Source organism: Propithecus coquereli, unplaced genomic scaffold (genome assembly GCF_000956105.1).
Source record: "Propithecus coquereli isolate 6110/MARCELLA unplaced genomic scaffold, Pcoq_1.0 Scaffold281, whole genome shotgun sequence".
NCBI classification, from domain to species: Eukaryota; Metazoa; Chordata; class Mammalia; order Primates; family Indriidae; genus Propithecus; species Propithecus coquereli.
The window spans coordinates 2,907,362-2,927,980 of NW_012148408.1; the positions used below are offsets into that span (position 1 = coordinate 2,907,362).

General features: G+C 51.4%; 1 protein-coding gene across 2 annotated transcripts in view; it reads left to right on the plus strand.

The window, feature by feature from the left end:
- The window catches only part of RHBDL3 (rhomboid, veinlet-like 3 (Drosophila)), a 41,369-nt gene extending 21,507 nt beyond the window's left edge, over positions 1–19,862 (plus strand). Inside the window, exons 5-9 of one of the 2 annotated variants that reach the window (XM_012648349.1) lie at positions 1,272–1,420; positions 4,029–4,141; positions 9,233–9,333; positions 16,629–16,689; positions 19,410–19,862. In XM_012648349.1, the coding sequence (XP_012503803.1) occupies positions 1,272–1,420; positions 4,029–4,141; positions 9,233–9,333; positions 16,629–16,689; positions 19,410–19,681 (696 nt within the window). In that variant the 3' untranslated portion in view covers positions 19,682–19,862. The remainder of the gene's footprint in view (positions 1–1,271; positions 1,421–4,028; positions 4,142–9,232; positions 9,334–16,628; positions 16,690–19,409) is intronic. The other variant, XM_012648350.1, reaches the window with a different exon arrangement.
- The last annotated feature ends 757 nt before the right edge of the window (positions 19,863–20,619 follow it).

Below are 20,619 nucleotides of genomic sequence, written 5' to 3' on the forward strand. Positions count from 1 at the left end.
GCCCTTGTGCACTGTAGGTGGGAACGTAAAGTGGTGCAGCTGCTATGGAAAACAGTCTGGCGTTTCCTCAAAAAATTAAACACAGAATTACCATACGATCCAGCAATCCCACTTCTGAGTTTATACGAAAAGCATTGAAAGTAGGGACTAGAAGAGATATCTGCACATCCGTGTTCTGGCAGCATTTTTCACAAGAACCAAAAGGTAGAAGCAGCCAGGTGCAATGGCTCACGCCTGTAATTCTAGCACTTTGGGAAGCCGAGGTGGGAGCAGTTAGAGACCAGCCCAGGAGCTGGAGACCAGCCTGGGCAAGAGCGAGACCCCATCTCTATAAAAAAATGAAAAATTAGCTGGATGTGGTAGCATACGGCTATAGTCCCAGCTACTTGGGAGGCTGAGGTGGGAGGATTGCTTGAGCCCAGTAGTTTGAGGTTGCTGTGAGCTATGCACTCTAGCCTGGGCAACAAAGTGAGACCCCATCTCTAAAAAAAGAAAAATACCAAACAAATGGGTAAAAGCAACCTAAGTGCCCATCAGTGGATGAATGGATAAACAATGGAAGATCTTTCAGCCTTAAAAAAGAAGGGAATTCCGACACGTGATACAACATGGATGAACCTTGAAAACATGCTAAGTGAAATAAGCCAGTCACAAAAAGACAAATGTCGTATGATTCCACTTACATGAGGTACCTAGAGTAGTCAAATGCATGGAGACAGAAAGTAGGGTGGTGGCTTTCAGGGGCTGGAGGGAGCAGGGAATAGGGAGCTGTTTAATGGGTACAGGATTTCAGTTTTGTAAAGTGAGAAGTTCTGTGGATGAATGGCAGTAATGGCAGTACAACAACGTGTCACTTAATGCCATTGAACTATACACTTAAAACTGACTAAGATGTTAAATTTTATGTGTGTTTCACTAGTTTTTTTTTTTTTTATCAACCTATATGGAATGCATCATCCCTCTAGAGGGTGGGTGATTTATTACTGGAGTTAAAATGTAAAATCATCCAAACCCTTCCTACTTAGCACCGAGGACGTGTGGGCAGAGAGACCATGTGGCATGTTGTGACCATTTATCACAAAGTAATCAAACAGAAGTGGGAAAGGGATGGTTGAAGCTAAGCTGGGCGCTGGCTGTGGGGGTGTCCCTCATTCTCTGCGAAGGAAAGATGAAAACTTCCCGTGGGGACTCCCAGCGTTAGCACCAGAGGGAGGTTCCTGGGCAGTTCCGCACCTAGTAACAGGCCCTCGCCATCCTGTGCTTTCATCCAGGTTGCCTTTTTCCTCTACAATGGGGTGTCACTGGGTCAGTTTGTACTGCAGGTAACTCACCCACATTACCTGAAGAACTCACTGGTTTACCACCCGCAGCTCCGAGCGCAGGCTTGGCGCTACCTGACGTACATCTTCATGCATGCGGGGTGAGTACGTGTCTTCTTTTGTTCTCTCAAGAGTCCCTATAGAAAAATAAGTGGTCCAGATAGCCTGGATTGAAATCTATTTTTTAGTTTATTTTTATCTATTTGGGCACAAGATATGAGATGGGTGCTTGAAACTCATTTAATACCAAAACATATAAGTAAATTATTGAAAGTATGTGAGAAAGGGAAAATACAGGGAGGAAAATGCTAAAAGCCAGCAATGAGAACAGTATACACATACACAGCATCTGATTCTATGTACTTGATAGAGGTAGGTTGAGAATTTGTTCTGAGCTTCCTAGTGGCCAAAGCAAAAAGGGTCATGTGATCAGCCATCAGATTTATTGTCCATAACTATGAGTGTCAGTGCCCCTATAAGTGAAATAAAAGCCTAATTTATTGAAACCACCTTCTCCCAAGGTGGTCTCCATATGTGGTGAGGGTCTTCTTGAGGAACTCTGGCAATGATTATAGTTTCCATTTACAGAGCCTGTAGCCTCTTTTGGGGCTGGAGCACGATCTGTTCTCACTGGTGCCTCCCACTTCATGATAAGGACTTACAGCTGGCCAGGCGACCACGCAGTTCCAAGTCCGTTGAGGAGCAGAGATCTTGGCGGGAGACTGTTTTGATATAGCAGAAGCACTGAGTTGAAAGTCCTTTTCCAGTCTCCCCACAGAAGTGAGGGAGCTCACTATTAGCCTGGAAGAACCCTGAGGATGCCTGATCCTTGGGCAGGAAATGGGAAGGGGATCACTCTGGCCCCCATGGCTCCATCATGTCTGTTCCTCAGCAGAAAGACTCCCCAAGAAGGAGTTGAACTGTGACCTCCCTTCCTGCTGAGCCTCTATAGCGGCACAGGAGCCAATCTCTAATTGGCTGCACCTACTGGGGAGGGGGCCTTCCGGTGAGGAGACACCTCAGTAGTGGCCAATGAATGACTCCGCTCTGGGCCAAAGGGGGCCATACAGGTTGTTGACCTTGTCTGCTCGTCCCAGGCTTTGATCTCACAGGGCTAAGGAACAGAGGGAAGGACGGGTGTCATGCTTCTGTCATCTCACGAGCTGAGGTCTGGAGACACCAGAAACCAGGGGCTTCCCTGTGCAGGCTGCCCGTGGGTCAGGACTACGCACCTTCTATCCAGGACTGCTCTCTGGCCTCCAGAGAATAGCCAAAGCCTCCAGAGCCTCTTTGCTCCATTCCCTGCCTCCTAGAGCTGAAGCAGCGTGCCCGCAGTGGCCAGGACAGATGCCCTCAACTGTGGCTTTGGGCCCTTCTCCGGCAGTTGCTTCTGGTGGAGCAGTGCCAGGAAGAGCCCTGGGAGGATTCTCCACTCTGGATTTTGAGGGAGGGGGCTCTTGGCTAGAGCAACAGAGCTAGGCACAGCAGTGGACAGGAGATGGGGACAGCTGCCCAGCATCAAGGGAGGTCCCAGCAAGGTCCCCATCCTCAGAGACACACTGTGGGCCGGGGGACCCAGAACTCAGTGTGGTAGAGAAGAGCTCGGATGAGGAGTCGGGAGCCCTGGCCTCTACTCTCAGGTTCCAAAGCTGTTAACCAGGGCGTGGGACCAGGAAACCTCTACGGCCTTTCTGACTGTGAGTCTGACACTATCCCCCAGCTCCTTTATGGTGAAGTTTTCTGCCATTTCTAATCTCTGTAGAATCCGTTAGCTGGCACCGTCAGAGGAGGGTAGATGATTCCAGCACGGCGGGAAGTTAGGACACAGACCAACCTGTCTGAACTGCCTCTCAGGTGCCCTCCCAAGTAAGCAGGTGCCCACGTGTTGCCCATGCATTCTCTGCATAGCACAGCTGGGCCTCCGGGCAGGGCCGCCCACAGACCGGGAGCAAGGCTGTGACCCAGGCAGGCCAGGGCCCAGACCCCTTCTTACGGACTCTGTTATTCTCTAACTTTAACCATCCGCAGGGAGCTGTCCAGCTGTCCCAGTGCTGTAGGGTCAGTTTAAGTGAGATAACAGGTGTTAAAGTGTTTTGTAAACTTGAAAGCACCACATTGATTTAGTAATCATAATATTACGGTTTCTCTGATAACGTACGCACTCAGCCAGACACCCCACACGCTCAGCTGCGAGATCTGCTCGCGGGTGTTTAGTCGTGTACAGAGGAGGCATTCACAGGGTGCAAAAACCTGGGCTCCCATCTCCCAATCCTGAGAGTCTGGGAGCAGAACAGGTCCCTTCTCACACCAGAAAGGAGACTCTCCTATGAGACTTTAAGGGAAAACTTTGAATTATTAAGTTACAAGAGATATCTTTAATGTTTGCCCTTGTTTTGAGAACATCTTTCTCTTTAAATATCAGCAGCCTTACGAACGGGGAGCCAGAGCCACCGCATGGCCTGGTGAATGGAACAGGTTGGGCGGATTGGAGACCCGGGCTGTGGTCCTAGCCTGGCCACTCACCAGCTGTGTGACTTTAAGCCAGTCACTGCCCATCTCTGAGCCTTGGTTTCTTATGTGTTCACCAATGGAGTTTCTGGATCTTGACTGTGGTTAGTTTTGTTCACTGCTGGATGCCTGGCATCTCCGGGGATCCAGGCGTTTGTTGTATGAATGAATGGACGAGTGAGGGTGGTCTCTCTGTCGCAGGATAGAACACCTGGGACTCAACGTGGTGCTGCAGCTGCTGGTGGGGGTGCCCCTGGAAATGGTGCATGGAGCTACCCGAATCGGGCTTGTCTATGTGGCCGGCGTTGTGGCAGGTAGGCAGGTAGGCCCCGTGTCCACAGGGGTATAGCTCCCCAGGGTGGGCTGGGAGACCCCGCGGGGTGGGGCAAGCCCCAGGCTTCCAGGGCACACAGAGGAGCCTCATCTCAAGGCTGACTACTAGGGCTGTCCTCCAGGGGACTGCGACCAGAGGTGGGGTGTGTGATGGGACAGGGGAGGGGAGTGCTGGATTTGGACCAGGCCGACTGACCAAGGCTCAGTCTTCGCCCCGCCTTGTTGCAGCTGTGTGAGCTTGGGAACGTCCGCAACCTCTCTTGACCCCATTAAGCCTTAGGAAGGAACTGATGATATCTGCTCGTGGGGTTTCCAGGAGGGTAGAACCAGGCAACAGTGGGAACAACAGTGTCAGGTAAACTGTGCAAAGGCACAGTGAGATCCCCATAGGGGAACCCAGCCAGGACAGTACCTGCACCCAAAGGGAGATCCCGCCTCGACCCAGACCAGCCACGGTCCCCTTACATGACCCACCGCTGACAGGAGAGCCTGGCCTAAGACATAGTGAGCGCTCTCTCCATCTGAAGGAGTCCAGGGCCTCCAGCTGACTCAGCATACCTGTGGCTGTGGCAGGTGACCATTGCCACGTGGCCAGTGGCCAGGGTGACTTCCACAGAGCCTTCCACCTCTGCCTCTCCCCAAGCGGGAGGCGAGGTGGCAGAGTGGGCTGGGGAGAGCAGGGTGGGTTTCTGCAGGAAAAGTCTCCCCAGCCAGGCTACTGAGCGTAGGATCTCCCTCGTGATGCTTCCAACTTTGTCGCTGGCTTTTTTTTTTTAACAAGGTTTGCCGCCTCAGCTCTTCAGCTTGACAGCTGAGCCCAAGGGAGCTTTGTGTGTGTGTTTAAGTAAGATCTTAATCCTTTCTGAGTGGCATTAAAGTTGTCATCAGTAGAGCGGGGCAGCAGCAGCCCTGTAAACAACGGGCAGGCAGGGATCCTGAGAGGAGCTGAAGTGTGGTCTCAGAAACCAAAGAGGAAAGGGTCCCCCCCGCCCAACGCACACACGAGGCTGGTCTGCTAGTTGGTGAACCCCTGGCCTGGGAGATTCACCCAGCACCCTCTCCTTCGCCCCACTCTGTGCCGAGGCGAAAAACTCTGGCCACCTTGCACAGCGCCCCTGCAAGCCACTCCCAGAATCCAGCACCGACTGCATCCTTGAACAAAGGTCTAATGAGCATCTCCATGTGCCAGACTTCCTCGGCCGCCCACACACCCCCTAGTCCTGACATCTGGGGATTTGTAGCCCCATTTTCCATACCTAAATACCCAGAGACCCAGATGTTAAATGGTGAGGAGCAGGGAAGACACTCGTAACACTTGCTGTTAGTATTCAATTAGACAGGAGTGCCAATAACCTAGAAGACCGAAATAAGATTCGAAATGACTCAGACCTCACCCAAACCAGGTGACACGCAGTGGGGAGACAGCACAGGCATCACCTCCCGTGATGCCCCTGCAGAGTGGGAAGATTTCAGACAGAAGCAGAGCTCATCAACCCAGTGTGAGCGTGTGGGGCTGTGTCATAAAGCAGGTGACGTGCGCTGTTCTGTCTGAGTCATCGATTCAGGCCAGAGGGTACTCTGGTCACCACAGATCATGTCATTGATATCTGGAATTGAGTTGATTGATCTGCCTCTGCTGCACACCCTCTCCTCCTCCTCCGCGTCCCTCCTCCAGAGGGGACCCCGTTACAGACAGACAGCCCTCTACTGGACAGCCGGGAGTTCTCAGTGCCCACTGTGTGCAGGCCGGGTTTAATCCTCACTACAACCCCACCAGGCGGGCATGGTGACTCTCTCCTTGGCACAGATACAGAAATCAAGCCTTGGAGGGCTAAGAGACTCGCCCAAGAAGACACAGCTTATAAGTGGTAGAGCTGGGCCCACACCCAGGTGTTTGACCCCCAAGGCTGTTCTGTAATCCACTACCATCCGGCCAGGTGCAGTGGTTCACCCCTGTAATCCCAGCACTTTGGGAGGCTGAGGCAGGAGGATCACTTGAGCCCAGGAGTTCAACACCAGCCTAGACAACATAGCAAGACCCCCCATCTCTATAACAAATATTAATAAAAAAGTTAACTGGGCCTGGTGGCATGCACCTGTAGTCCCAGCTACTCTACAAGCTGAGGCAGGAAGATCGCTTGAGCCCAGGCGTTCAAGGTTGCAGTGAGCTATAATCATGCCACTGCACTCCAGCCTGGGCAATAGAGTGAGACTCTGTTTCTAAAAACAACAACAACAACAAAAACCCAGTATCTTAAATATCTCACCAAGCTTTTATTATAGATCATGTGGATTATAAAGCACGTGTGCATCCGCAGAGCCTAGCACAGGGTTCGGCATATGTTAGGCAATAAATATTTGTAGAATAAATGAAAGAATACATAAACAGATAAAGTTGCATTGCTGAAAGATAGATATTTTGCTGATTTTTATTGGGATTTTTTTTAAAGGCCAAGGGAGATGTTGGAGAACACCTGCTTTTAAATTTTCCAGGCTGAAACTGCTGCAGCTGTGCCTGATGGCAAAGGTACCAGTTTGCCATCCGCGTGCTGGTGTGGACGTAGAACGTTTTTTGGAAAATTCATAGCCCTGACTAGAACTAGTCCCTGGGTCTGCCGCTCTGCAGTGGTGTGGTGTGTCACTCCAGTGAGCCATTGTCTCCTGGGCCTCTGCCCCCACTACCTCCATGGAATTCATTCTGACTGAATCTAACTGTCATCTGTCAGGATAGGTTCATACTAGCTCGTGAGGGAGTCCCGCCTGGCCTGCACTTGCTGCCCTGGGACAGTATTTATATGTCACATCCCCAGGTTTGTTTTTGGTCTCTCCCAGTCGCTCTAGTCCAGGGCTCCTCTGCAGGAACTTGAAGAAAGTCTTTATACAATAGATGGAGGGCAAAATAGCTTCCAGATTCTAGAACCAAGATCTGAGCCTCAGCCCCTGGATCTTAGGCCAAGACTCAGATCATTGCATTTCTGATCTGGAAGGAACCCTGGAGGTCCCCTCCAGTGGGTGGCAAACTGCTCCCCAGGCCCCATTCCCACTCAGCCAGAGCTGGTGCTCTGCTCCGTGGGTTAGGGCATTCGAGGAAGGTTTCCTTTGAATGGAGGGTTTTGCTGCTCAAAAGTTGGAAAGCCTTAGACCTCGTTTCACAGATGTGAGAACTGAAGCCCAAAGAATTCAGGGGCTGTGCCCAAGGTCACACAGCTAGCCAGCCACGCCCCCTTCCATACTCTTGCCACAATCCCTAACTGAGCCCTGACTTGGGTCAGGGCCCTGAGTCATGGATAGGGTGAGGGAAAGGTCAGTGTGTGCAGGCTTGACCCTGGCGGGGGCCTCTCCCTACCAAGGGCTGCCCTGGCGCCTTCCTGCCCCTGGTGGACCACGCTGGGGCAGTTTGTATGGACCTGCTCTGAGCAGAAAGGCTGGCCCAGGGCTGCCGGGGCTTCCTCTGTCCAAAGGGTAATTAATGAGGAGCAGCTCGCAGCTAGTGGCAGCTAGCCCTCCACGCAGCCCTGCAATGCAGCCTTCTGAGACAGCCCGCCAGGAGAGCGTGGGAATCCTTTGTCATGCAGATCCCGCTGCCTGTTTGCCACCCTGGGATTTTTTTCTTGTTATATACGGCTGACCCTGTGGCTAGGCAGTAAAAAAGTAAAAAAAAAAAAAAGAAAGAAAGAAAGAAAGAAAGTTATCTGACAATAGATCAATACCTAATTAAATCCAGAGGGAAGGCATGAAAGATTTATAGTTGCCTGGGGAGGGGAGAAGGCGTTGGGAGTCCTCAGTTCATGACAGTTTGTTTTTTTTCTCAGAGATTACGTACCCCCTTGAGACCAAGAATTGGTTGTGGGGATCTCTTTTTTGAAGGATCTCCGTGAATGGAGGAGCCTCGACAGAGGTGGGGGCGGGGAGGTGGGTGGTGGTACAGGGCTCTCCAGCCCGGGTTGTCAGGTGCTCTGGGTCCTGGGCTGGGCCCAGCCTCCCCCTCAGACCTGGATCCTCCACCCCCATAGAACCTGCAGAATTCGACTTTCTGCCTATCCCTCCTCTCTCCAGCCGCTAATTGGCTCATGAGCCTGCGGGCATTTTCCAATGGTGATTTCTGCACACTCACCCAGGCCAGCCACCTCTCATCCTCAGAGCCCTGGGCTCTACCTCCCAGTTATTTTTAGTCTCCTGTGTCCTTCCCTGGAAGCCAAAGCATTGATCACACTTAAATGAGACCAGAACAATAAATTTCCCATCTTCTCTCTGCCCAGCTTCCCTCCCAGGACACAAGTTTGTCATCCCCCAGACCAAGCATCCTAGACCCTTCCTTTCCCCCAGAGGGTATGACATCATCTCTCTCTCTCTCTTCCCCGTGACTTTTCAAGGACATTTTTGCTCCAAAGGAGCCCTACTCCAGGAGATCCTGTTGGCCTTTTGCGATTTAGCTCAGCTGGAGGAAGGGTGGGGAGGTAGGGAGCAGCTGCCAGAGAGGCCAAGGGCACAGGCTGTGGCAAGGAACACAGGGTTCGTCTCAGGTCGGCCTGGACTCACATCCCGGCTCCAGCACTTCCCACGAGGGGACTCTGGGCTCAGTTTCCTCATCCCTGCAATGAGGTTACAGGCATCTGCCTCGAAGGGCTGTCTTGAGGTTGGAGGGAAGAATGAACGTAAAATGCTTGCCCAGGCTGACACCTGGTACCCCCTAAGTAGCAGCTGCTTCTGCGATAACCACCGCTCCTGGTTTTGTTATTGCTCTAGAATCCTGAGAGCACAGCGTCAGACAGAGGCAGGCGCTCTCTGGGTGGTAGTCGGAGTTCTACTTTGGGCAAATCCCTTCCCTTCTTTGAGTCTCTGTTTCCCATCTGTAAAATAAGAAGGTTGCATGAAATGGTTCTTTCAGCCATACATCAATCCTCTCTGAAGTTGCATGGGAAGCTCCAAGGCAACGTGAACTCAAAGGAGGAAGAGAGGGAGCTCCTTGCTCTGGGGTCTTAGCTCCAAGGCTGCGGAACCCAAGGCCCGGGGCTGGATTGGGGGAGCCGAGTCCAGCATTCCTGAGAAATCTCACTGTCTTTCTGTACCAGGGTCCTTGGCGGTGTCTGTGGCTGACATGACCGCGCCGGTCGTGGGCTCTTCCGGAGGGGTGTATGCTCTCGTCTCTGCCCATCTGGCCAACATCGTCATGGTGAGCACCTCCTGTTGCCAGCGTGTCTGTCTTGGCCTCTCCTCTGCTGTCACTGGACCTGGGCGCAGCCCAGGCCAGTCAAGCACCAGGCAGACCTGGCTGGGAGAAGAGTTCACACACCCCCCTCACCCTCTGCAGGCCCATCCCAAAGAGACCCCTTCCACATGCCATTTGTGTCTTCTCCAGCCAAGGCTTGGCCTATGAACGTGCCATCTCCCTGTTCGACCTCCCACTCGGTGACTTTAAAGAGTGTTAAAATTTGACCACTGGCGTGCGTGGTCATTGGAATTCCTTGTTTGTCATAGATTGTTAAAAGTAAAAGGACTTTATCATGCTTTAAAAAGGGCTGTAGTGAAGACAAAAAAATAAATAAATAAAAGGGCCTTAGAGGTGATCGCACCAAAATTCTCAAATAGGAAAGGAGGCTCTGAGAGGTTAAGTGATTTGTCCAGTGTCGCACTCAAGTTTGTGGCAAAATCAGTACTCACATCTCCTAGCAGTCATTCAAGTGTTGTTCCCCTGCACCAGCCTCTCGCAGTGGTAGGACACCATTCCGTTTCTCACTCTTCTTGGCCGGCAGCCGGGCAGCCTAGTCCGAACCCCAGCTTCCCGCTTCCTAAACACTGATCCTGGGCAAATTACTTAACTGCCTGGTGCCTCAGTTTCTACATCTGTGAAATGGAATGATATGTAATAAATGAGACAAAGCGAAAATAATCACTTAATATAAATGTTAATTTAATTCCCTATCCCTCACAGAAGAGGCCAGGGTGGGCTCAGACCAGACAAAGCCTTGAAGGCAAGAAATTGGGATGGATCTGATAGTCTTAGAGGTTGTCAAAGTCCTTGTTTTGAAGGAAGTCTGAAGTTGGGAGGCTAAAGGAGGATCACTGGCTAAACCCGCCTGATGCCCCTGCTGGCCTGGAGCCGTCTCCCAGGTACTCATCTGTTTCCCCAGTATCTGGTGTAGGGCTGGGCACATGGTGCCCACTAAATTCTGGTGAAGGAAGGAAGGCGGGCAGGAAGGAAGAAATGAACAATGCCCAGAGCAGGCATTGCTTCTCGCTGGGGTGCTCTTGTTCTCCCGGCTCCTCTGTCACTGTGTCTGCCCAGCGCTCAGTGATCGGTTTTTGCAGCCCTTAAACTCTCCCATGTTTTTCTTCTTCATCAGTCCCACTCTCACCTGCGCTACGCCCAACCCCGTCCCTTTTCCTTTCACCAAATTCCCATGCGTACCCTGAGAGAGAAGAGAGAGCAAGCACAGAGGCAGAGAGGGAAAGAGAGGGAGAGAGGCAGACACTGAATGCCTGTCCGCGCTTGCTCCTGGCCTGAATTTTGGCAACTTCAGGTGAGTGCTCAGAGAGAGACCGCGGCGTCGGGAAACACGTGGGAGCGTGAGAGTCTGAGTGTGCGTGTGCAGATGTGTGTGTTTACGCACACGCACCGCTCGGTCTGCTGGAGACCCGAGTGCGTGGGCTGCCTCCCATGGCCCTTTTAAATGGGTCATTCTGTATCAGTGCCACGTCTTTCCCCAGACACAGCTTTTCCTCCGAATTCTGCCTGCTCCACTCCCCCCTCCCCCTGCCCCAATTCCTTTCTGCAGGGGAAGGAAACGATAACCTCCTCCCTCTGTAGATCTGCCCAAGAGTGTGTGTGTGTGTGTGTGTGTGTGTGTGTGTGTGTGTGTGTGTGTGTGTGTAGTGGTGATGAACAAGCACAACTGAAAGGGAAGAAGCACAACTGAAGGGGAAGAAGATACAACAGAAGTTCACACGATGCCCCATTCCCACTGCCCTTCCCATTTCTCGGGAGACAGCCTGATGCCCGGCAGCTCCTGGTGAGGGCAGCCCACCCAGGGACGGCGGGCTGGGGTGTGTGAGGGCAGGGAGGTGTGAGGGTGGTTGTGGCTTCTTCTGGCCAGTAGCCTGTGGCCTGTGGCAGTGGCAGTGAGCTGCCCCATCTGATGACCTGGTGCCTTCCCAAATGCAAATGGCTGTCCCTGCCCAACTGGGAACATGACGTGCAGGTAGTCCTTCTCTAGAAAGTTGTGCGGTACTTATTGACAGTGAAAGAAAACTCATTTTCTCACTAGAAAGGTCGGTTTCCCCTTGTCAAGAGGCCACTTTTACCCAAATTAGCTCAGTGCCGAGTAATTCAGAGATGCATTGGGTCGACCCATATGAAATCGCCATTTCTGTGGGCCATGAACATTTAAATATTGGCAATTTCATATGGTTCGATCTATATTGTTTTCTTTTTTTTTTGAGACGGTCTCACTCTGTTGCCCGGGCTAGAGTGCCGTGGCGTCAGCTTAGCTCACAGCAACCTCAAACTCCTGGGCTCAAGCGATCCTCCTGCCTCAGCCTCCTGAGTAGCTGGCACTACAGGCATGAGCCACCATGCCCGGCTAATTTTTTTTTCTGTATGTATATTTTAATTGTCCAGCTAATTTCTTTCTATTTTTAGTAGAGACGGGGTCTCGCTCTTGCTCAGGCTGGTCTTGAACTCCTGAGCTCAAATGATCCACCCGCCTCGGCCTCCCAGAGTGCTACGATTACAGGCATGAGCCACCGCACCCAGCCGATCTATATTGTTTTCAATTACAAAATGAAGATTTGGTCTGTGTGTGTGTGTGTGTTTGTACAATAAAGCACCTCATCAGAACAAAAGGCAGAAGAAGCGTGGACTTGACAGTCAGGAAATCTGCACTTGAGTACCAGTGTCACCATCTTAATAGTATACATCTGTTACCCTTAACTGCTTGGGGCCTCAGTCGTCTCCTCTGTAACCCCATTTCACAAGGTGGTTGTTAGGAAGACATGAAAAAATGGACATGATTTCCATTTCCATATGGCAAATCACCATACAGCTGTGAGACACTATGTACATATGTATGTGGGCAGGTTTATAAATATTTGTATATGTAATTTTTTCTCTTTATAAATTCTGCCTCATATCTATGCAGAGAACAATCAGAAAATATGTTCCTTTTGCATACATCATAGAAAAGTGTTTAACACTCTGCTTTCAGGACAATTTAAATGAGAGATTCTGCCTTCAGTGAAAATATGTCTTATTTTTTGTAGAAACACATTGAGTTGCAAAAAGCTTGCAATTTATTTATATCAAGGAATTAAATTCAGGAAATATTTCAACAAAAGATCTGGAATGCAAAAAGACCTACCATCAAGACTTTTTATTTTAAACACTAGCAGTATAAAGGATACGCCTAATTGAATAATCTATTAATTGCCTCCTGAGGGCCTCATAGGCCAGAGTTCCATTTTTAAGTATACGAGATATTTACTTACATTTTGCTCTATATGATAGATGTTTCCCCAGGGTTTGAGATCTGAATTTTCACAAATTGAACCATATCATCAAAGCGCACGGAAAGATTGTTGTCTAAAAGACACAAAAGAATTCTTTTATAAGGTTGACTTTATTAAGTAAAAGTCCTTTTGTAGGGCAAATAATCACTCCCTAATTTATCTGTGTCAGGCTTTCACGTTTCCTGTGGTGAGTTTTCTTGAAGCCATTTGACAGGAAGCTGTTTCTACCAGGGATATATAAAGCTGTATTGGAATGGAAGCTGCCTGCCTGGGTTTCAGCCGCTGAGCTCTTAACTGGGGTGGGGGGTGAGGAAGATGCGGAGGGGACTGGTTACCGACTTGTTTGCTGTGGGTGAGTTACCATCTCACCCTGCAAGGCTCTGGGAGAGAATGAAATCAAAGGGCCCGCAAAAAGGTTTTTATTCCCCAGGGGCCCAAGGGCTTTTCAACATTTATAGCCACAGCAGTGCTGGCTGTGTGTGCAATTTTTTCTTCTCTCCTGTTGTTTCAGTGCACCCGTGTTTTCGGAGGGAATAAAGGATCTGGAAAATAAGGCAGCCGGTGGGAAGGGGTGACTTTCTAGATTAACCCCTCAGCTGTTGGGAGGCGGGTTATTTACTGACAATTTGCTGAGCTTTGTGGGCATCCGGGGCGGACAGCACAGGCAGACAGAGTGTAATCGGCCTCTGAAGTGTGCGTGGACAGAGCCCTGGACTAGGAACCTCGTCCGCTCGCCGTTCACTCACTGTGACCTTGAACTAGCCCTCCTGGATGCTCCGTGTCTTCTTCCCTAAAGTGTGGTGCAGAGGGTTAGACTGGATCAGCTTGGCAAACTCCAGCGCTTTCAGGGGCCAGGCAGGTGTCGTAAACTCATGAAGCTGGGCTCGGAAGTGCTGTGGCAAGATTGGAGCGTCCTGGCTCTGGCCAAGGTCATTCAGATTCAGAATTTTTATTTATTTATTTATTTGAGGCAGAATCTTGCTCTGTTGCCCGGGCTAGAGTGCTCTGGCATCAGCCTAGCTCACAGCAACCTCAAACTCCTGGGCTCAAGCGATCCTCCTGACTCAGCCTCCCAAGTAGCTGGGACTACAGGCACGCGCCACCATGCCTGGCTAATTTTTTCAATTTTTAGTTGTTTGGCCAATTTCTTTCTATTTTTAGTGGAGACAGGTCTCGCTCTTGCTCAGGCTGGTCTCGAACTCCTGAGCTCAAGCGATCCTCCCGCCTCGGCCTCCCAGAGTGCTAGGATTACAGGCATGAGCAACCATGTCCAGCCCAGATTCAGAATTTTTAAAGCCACTCTGCAGGGCAAACTCACCACCTTTGCCTGAGGTCGAGACATTAATATCAGACACTTACGTGATGCTTGCTGTGTGTTGGGAGGTGTTCTCAGTGCTTTACACATATCGATTCATTTCATCCTCACAACCACCTGATGACAGGGGTGATTGAGATAGGTACTATTGTTGTCTCAAACTCACAAATGAGGACACTAGAGAAAAAGGAATTCTGTGCCACCCCGCCAACGGCCAGCCCAGACCAAACATACAGATGGTGCTTTCTAAGATGGTGCCCAGAGGGGACGCAGGGAGCTCAGCTAAAGGAGAGAGTGGTTCATACGTTTGAGCCCACTCTGCCTGATGTTGTCACTAGAACACAGTGAAAGAGATGTACCTTCAGATAAGATAGCCAGAGGGTTTTTATGAGGAAGGGGGATATTAGAAGTGTTCTCTATCCCTTTTGCCTGTATTGTGCTAAATGTACACAACATAAAATTTGCCACCTTAACCATTTTAAGTGTATCGTTCGCTGGTATTCAGAACATTCGCACTGTCATGCAGCCATTAACCACCATCCACTTCCAGAACTCTTTTCCATCTTGTGAAACTGGAACTCTGAACCCACTAAACAATAACTCCCCATTCCCTCCTCTCCCAGCCCCTGGCAACCACCCGTCCACTTTCTGTCTCCTTGCATTTATTAATAACTACTTTAGGTACCTCATGTAAGTGGAATCACACAGTATTTATCTTTGTGTGACTGACTTATTTCACTTAGCATCACATCCTCAAGGTTCATCCATGTCGTAGCATGTGTCCGAATTTCCTTCCTCTCTAAGGCAGAATAGCATTCCGGTGTTTGTACATATCACGTGTTGTTTATTGTTATTCATCCACTGATGGACACTTAGGTTGCGTCTACCTTTCGGCTATTGTGAATGCTGCTGCTGCGAGCATGAGGGTCACTTTTAGGGAGAATTACAACCCATGGGTGGCACCTGGCAGGAAGAACTTCTCAGTGGTGAGACTCCTTCCCAGGCTGCCCCACTGGGTAGTGAGCCCCTCATCTCAGGGGCTGGAGGGACATCTTGTTGGCTACTTGGCAGTGAGGATATATTCTTGGGAAGAAATGTCCTATCAGGTGATTCTCAGGGTTCCTCCCATGCTAGGGTTTCGTCCTGGAGAGGAGCCGAGGGGCCGCCCACCACCAGCTAATTGAGCTGGCTCTGACTGGGCTGCCAGACCCAGTGGAGGGCACCAACTCCTGTTTGTTCCTTGTCCCCTGGCAAGGCTCCTCTGTGGACGGACACCAGCAGATGACAGCGTTATCCTGCCATCTGCTTCTTAGCACGGAACATGTGAGCAAGCTCTCTGCCTAAAGAGGGGCCGTGGGTTGCCCACCTCACCGTCTGTAAAGAAGGGGTTGCCGGTCACTGAGGAATAATGGAGAAAGGGGGTGGGGGCGCCAAGAAACTGAATGCCACAGGGGCTTCTCATTTTTGGCAGCTTCCCTGTGTCCTGCCTGCTTAAGTGAAGCTTCCGTAGACGTTATTGTGTGTGCCAGTGTTCAGGGCCTCTGTAGAGTTGAACGTATGTTCCCACAACCTCAAAGAAGTGCGAGACAGTGCCCAGGAGCTGGGCCGGGGCCAGGCAGCAAAGGCAGACTGGGTGGTTGGGAGGGAACAGAAGTCCACTGGCTGTGCCCTGCACACTCCTTCCCTGGGACTGATGTGTTCCAGGAAGATTCCAGCCTCATTTCTCTCTCTCTCTGTCTCTCTCTCTGTCTGTATAAATGGAACAGTGCTTTGAATGCACTGCAGTGCCTCTCAAAAGAACCCTGTAGCGAAGTCTTTTGTAAAGTGAAAAATCCTTTTGTAAGGTGAATAATTGTACTGTTTATCTGCTCTGGAGGTTCCAAACTTCTCAGGGGAGAGAGGGAGTCGTTTCAAGGCCGTCTGGCCCACCCCCTGCCCGATGCCTGATTCTCCTCTAGAGCATCCTCTCCGAGTGGTGTGAAGTACCTGTGTGAAACCCTCAGTGGTGGGAAAGTCATGGCCCCCCAGGATGGATCATTCCATCTTTGGACAGCTCTGCTTATTAGAAATGGAAACTTACCCTGAGCTTAAAAAGAAAAATCTCTTTCTGAAGTTTTTATCCATTGAGTCTCTGTTTGCAGGTTACACTGAATTGAATGCCCTTTTCTTATGTTGACTCACTTGGTATTTGACAACAATGAACTTGATCCCTGAGTCTTCTCTTCTTTGGGCCAAAATATCCTGGTTTCCTCATTTGTTCCTCACTTGCAGGATTTGGAGTTCTCCTATGATCCTGATGGTTCTGCTTTGACTTTGCTTGGTTTGCTATCCTGTATCCCTCTGCAACCGTGGAACCCAGCAATTAATGCAACTTTCAGGTGTTTTCTGTCCGTGCCAAGGACAGATGGCTCCCTAGCTCTGGATTCTCTTCCTCTGTTAGTGCAGCTCAAGAGCTCTCACGACAGGAATAAACTAACCATTGCCTAAAATCTCAAAGTTATGTTGGTGTGTTCTGCTACTAAGCCACAACCCTCTCATTCAGGACCTCATGTAGATTATTTTTTTAAATGTCAGGTTTTCTTAAGCAAGATACACCTGCAGCGGAGTGATCTAATCTGGAACTAACAGAACTCTCTCCTTTTCCCTAGAACTGGTCGGGCATGAAGTGCCAGTTCAAACTGCTGCGGATGGCTGTGGCCTTGATCTGCAGTGAGTATGGAAGGGGCAGGCTGGGGGAACGAAGGCCTGGCAGCAGGCCCTGGGGTACAAAGATGGCACAGTCCCTGCCCTTCAGGGGCTATGGTCAAGGAAAAAAAAGGTGGGACATGTTGATAACGTGCAAGAAAGTGTGGATGCTGGCCAGGTGCAGTGGCTCACACCCGTAATCCTAGCACTCTGGGAAGCCAAGGTGGGAGGATTGCTTGAGCTCAGGAGTTTGAGACCAGCTTGAGCAAGAGCAAGACCCCGTCTCTACTATAAATAGAAAGAAATTAGCCAAACAACTAAAAATAGAAAAAAAATTAGCCGGGCATGGTGGTGCATGCCCGTAGTCCCAACTACCCGGGAGACTGAGGCAGTAGGATCGCTTGAGCCCAGGAGTTTGAGGTTGCTGTGAGCTAGGCTGATGCCACAGCACTCTAGCCCAGGCAACAGAGTGAGCCTCTGTCTCAAAACAAAAAAAAAAAAAGAAAAGAAAGTGTGGATGCTGTGCGAGAAGTCTGTCCCACCATGCTGCTTCCTCAAAGTGCCTGATGACCAGCACTGAGATCAAGAAAAATAGCTTCTTACCTTTTAGGTCAGGGAGTTGATCCTTTGAGATCCCCTGTTGAAAGTCAGAGACCTCGTCCCCAGAAAAACACATATATGCACGTATGCGTGCACACATATCAACACTTGCAATTTTAGCAGCTTCATAAACAGTAATCCAGGAAGCCCTATGAACAGGATATGGTCAGAGCTCTAGTTGTGAGAGGTCAGCTCTGCCTGCAGAGGTCATGCTGAGTGCTAGAGACAAGCAGATATTCACCAGGCGGACAAGGTGCGAGAGAGCATTGGGGCAAAAGTGCGGCATGAACAAAGACACAGATGGGTGAAGGGTCGTGGCCAGCAAGTTGGTTCACAAAACTTAGGAATGAGGTTTAGGACTGTGTGTGATTGTGATTTGTGAACAGAGATAAAGGAGTCAGATCATTAAGGGCTTTAAATGCTAAGAAAAAATATGTACTTCACCCTGAATGCTCTGAGAGGCCACTGGAGGGCTTTCAACAAGAGAGTTATTGACCGATAACCAGAGTTTTAGAAAACCAGCCAGGCTACGATGTGGAGAATGGACGGGGGTTAGGCGTCAGGGGGAAGGGACCAGAGGCCAAAGGGCTCGTTCTGAGATTGAAAGAGATGAGTGTGAACAGAAGCAGCAGAGGTGGGAAGTGAGAAGAGGGAACGCAGTCTCTCGTTCAGTCCTCCAAACACGCTACAAAAGGTATGATTAGGCTTAATTTGCAGGTAGAAACTCAAGGCTCAGAGAGTTACGTTCCGGTGCCCAAGGTCACCCAGCTAAGAGGTGGTAGAGCCAGGACTCAGAGCCAGCCTGCGCCATTTCTAATGCCCCACACCTCAGCCAGCTGGGCCACAAGCACGTTGGCTTTCTCTGCCTGGGCCCGCTACCTGCTGCGTGGGTAAGCAGGAGACAGAGCAGAGCACGCGTGGGATGGACACGGGATGGAGGGGCAGGCCTCACTCACTTCCGTGTCGCTGGCCTCTCACCCTGTGGTTCTCAGGAAATTGGTTTGCCCCCACCCGCTGTGGGGCTCTCTGGATAGCAGTTTCCTGTATGGGGATGGAGGCTCTCTAATCCCAGGAAGGACCTTCCTGCCTTAAACCCGAGGACCCCTTGAGTCAGGGCAGTAGGGCGCAGTGGGGTGGGGGTGGGGTGAGCATAGCTTCTGTGTCTGCTCGGACTCTGAGTTTGTCTGCTTTTGAAGAAGGAAAGAGAAGCATGAGTCTTGCTGTTTTAAAAAATCCAACTCTAAGTATCCTAAAAATGGAAGTACTGTTTCGAAGTTGGAGACCTTTGTCTTTCAGGCCTCCGTTATCCGTTATCAGACCCAGGGCCCGCTGCGCACAGGCGGGGTGGGGAGGGCCGTGGCCGTCCCTGGCTGCTGCTTCTCTGCCATCTATCGGCCATCCTTGGAGTTGCAGGGTCCAGTCCCGAAGGCCGGGCAGTCCCTAGGGGAATGAAGGTCCCTGGGGGCTCCGGCACCCCTGCAGCAGTCAGGGTGGACAGGGGTGCACTGGCCAATCCCGTAGTAGCTGAACAGATACACAATTCCTCTCAATGGGCTTTCCTTCAGGCTGTCAAATTTGCCTTGGTTTCCTCATCTGTAAAAGGGGGTAAGTTGCCATTGATGTTTTACCAGTGCAGCCTGGTACACAGAGGCCGAGGCTTTATGCAGATGGGCAGATGGGGAAACTGAGCCTCCAGGGCCCACAGCGTGACCACAGACGTGTGTGCAAGGGCCTCTGGGCTTCTGCACGTGGTGTCCCCTCTGCCTGGAACGCTCGTCTCGGGTGCGGTCTCCTTTCGGCGAGGTCCGTCTCAATATTCAGACTCAGCTCAGAGGTCACCTGTTTAGGGAGGTCTTGCCTGACTCCCCCAGCCGAGGAATCCCCCTCCTTGTGCTGGCATTGATGCTACGTCACCTATTGCTGCCCCGCGGATGTGTCTGTTCTTGAAACTTTGTCACACGTGTGCTTGTTTACTGGTCTTTTGCCAGACCCGGTAAGCTCCAGGAGAGCAGAGGGTTGTCAGTCTCCTTCGCGGCTGTGTCCCCAGTGCGAGAAGGGGGCTGGGGGGCGGGTGGAGTGCAGGCCTCTCCCTCGGCCCCTCCCAGGGCCCTCCCGTGACTTCTGTCCACTTCCTCCCCTCGCAGTGAGCATGGAGTTCGGGCGCGCCGTGTGGCTCCGCTTCCACCCGTCGGCGTATCCCCCGTGCCCTCACCCGAGCTTCGTGGCGCACCTGGGCGGCGTGGCGGTGGGCATCACCCTGGGCGTGGTGGTCCTGAGGAACTACGAGCAGAGGCTGCAGGACCAGTCGCTGTGGTGGATCTTCGTGGCCATGTACACTGTCTTCGTGCTGTTCGCCATCTTCTGGAACATCTTTGCCTACACCCTGCTGGACCTGAAGCTGCCACCACCCCCGTGAGGGCTGGCGGCCCGAGGTGGGGGAGGGGAGGGAGAAGCAGCACCCACAGGGCTACCTGTGTGCTTCTAATCGTCACCAGCTCTGTGAGGATGGGCAGGCAAGGGCAGAACAGCGGGGCTGCTGTAATATTTGTGCTTTTGGACAGACAGTGAACTCTTTCCTGAAAGGCATCTGGTGGAGGAGTTGGATGTGGCTGCCATCGTTTTTCTAGGCTGTTCTGATGACATCGGGCCGGAGCAAAGGCCTGGGATGGAGTGAGTGGCCCTCCCCCTGGGCCGGGCTTGTTCCATGTGACCAGAGGCCCCTCCTGCTGCCACAAATTGAGCAGCGGCCTTCTCCTCCCTCACTCTCAACCCTGAGCAACCCTAAGCAACGCAGGAAGGCCCGAGAGGTGTCATTGCCAGGCAGGCCTTTCTTCAGCCCAGAGATGACTGCAGGCCAGGCAGTGTCCCTTCTACAGCTGCTGGGTCTGGAGCTTGGGTGAGAAGGGGGCCTGTGGTGGACATGTTGGCTTTGAGCTGGCCGAGACCCAGTGCTGCCCTCCTGGGCCTGTCGGCGGGCACTGGGGCGTGGCCTCTAGTGCCTGGGCTGTGCAGAGTATGGAGGTGCTGTAAGCGCCACGCCCCACTCTTGCCCTGGGGGTACCCAGTGAGAGGGACCCAAACGGGGAATGAAGTTCACCCCAAGTCCCTCCCTGGGAAAGACTCAGGACCAACCTTAGACTTCTCCCTCCCTTTCTTCCAGAAAGTTGACATCTCAAACCAGTGCCCAGCCTCCCTGCTCCGCCTTGCTTTTAGGGTCTGTTTCTTTCCTTCCACTGCCCTGGCCCTACTTTGTGCCTCTCCTTTGGTTATGGAGACGTGTGTGTGTGTGATGGGAAAGACAATGTGCGGCCAATGGGAGCCTGCAGAGGGGGCTAAGGGGGTGTCCGTGAGAGG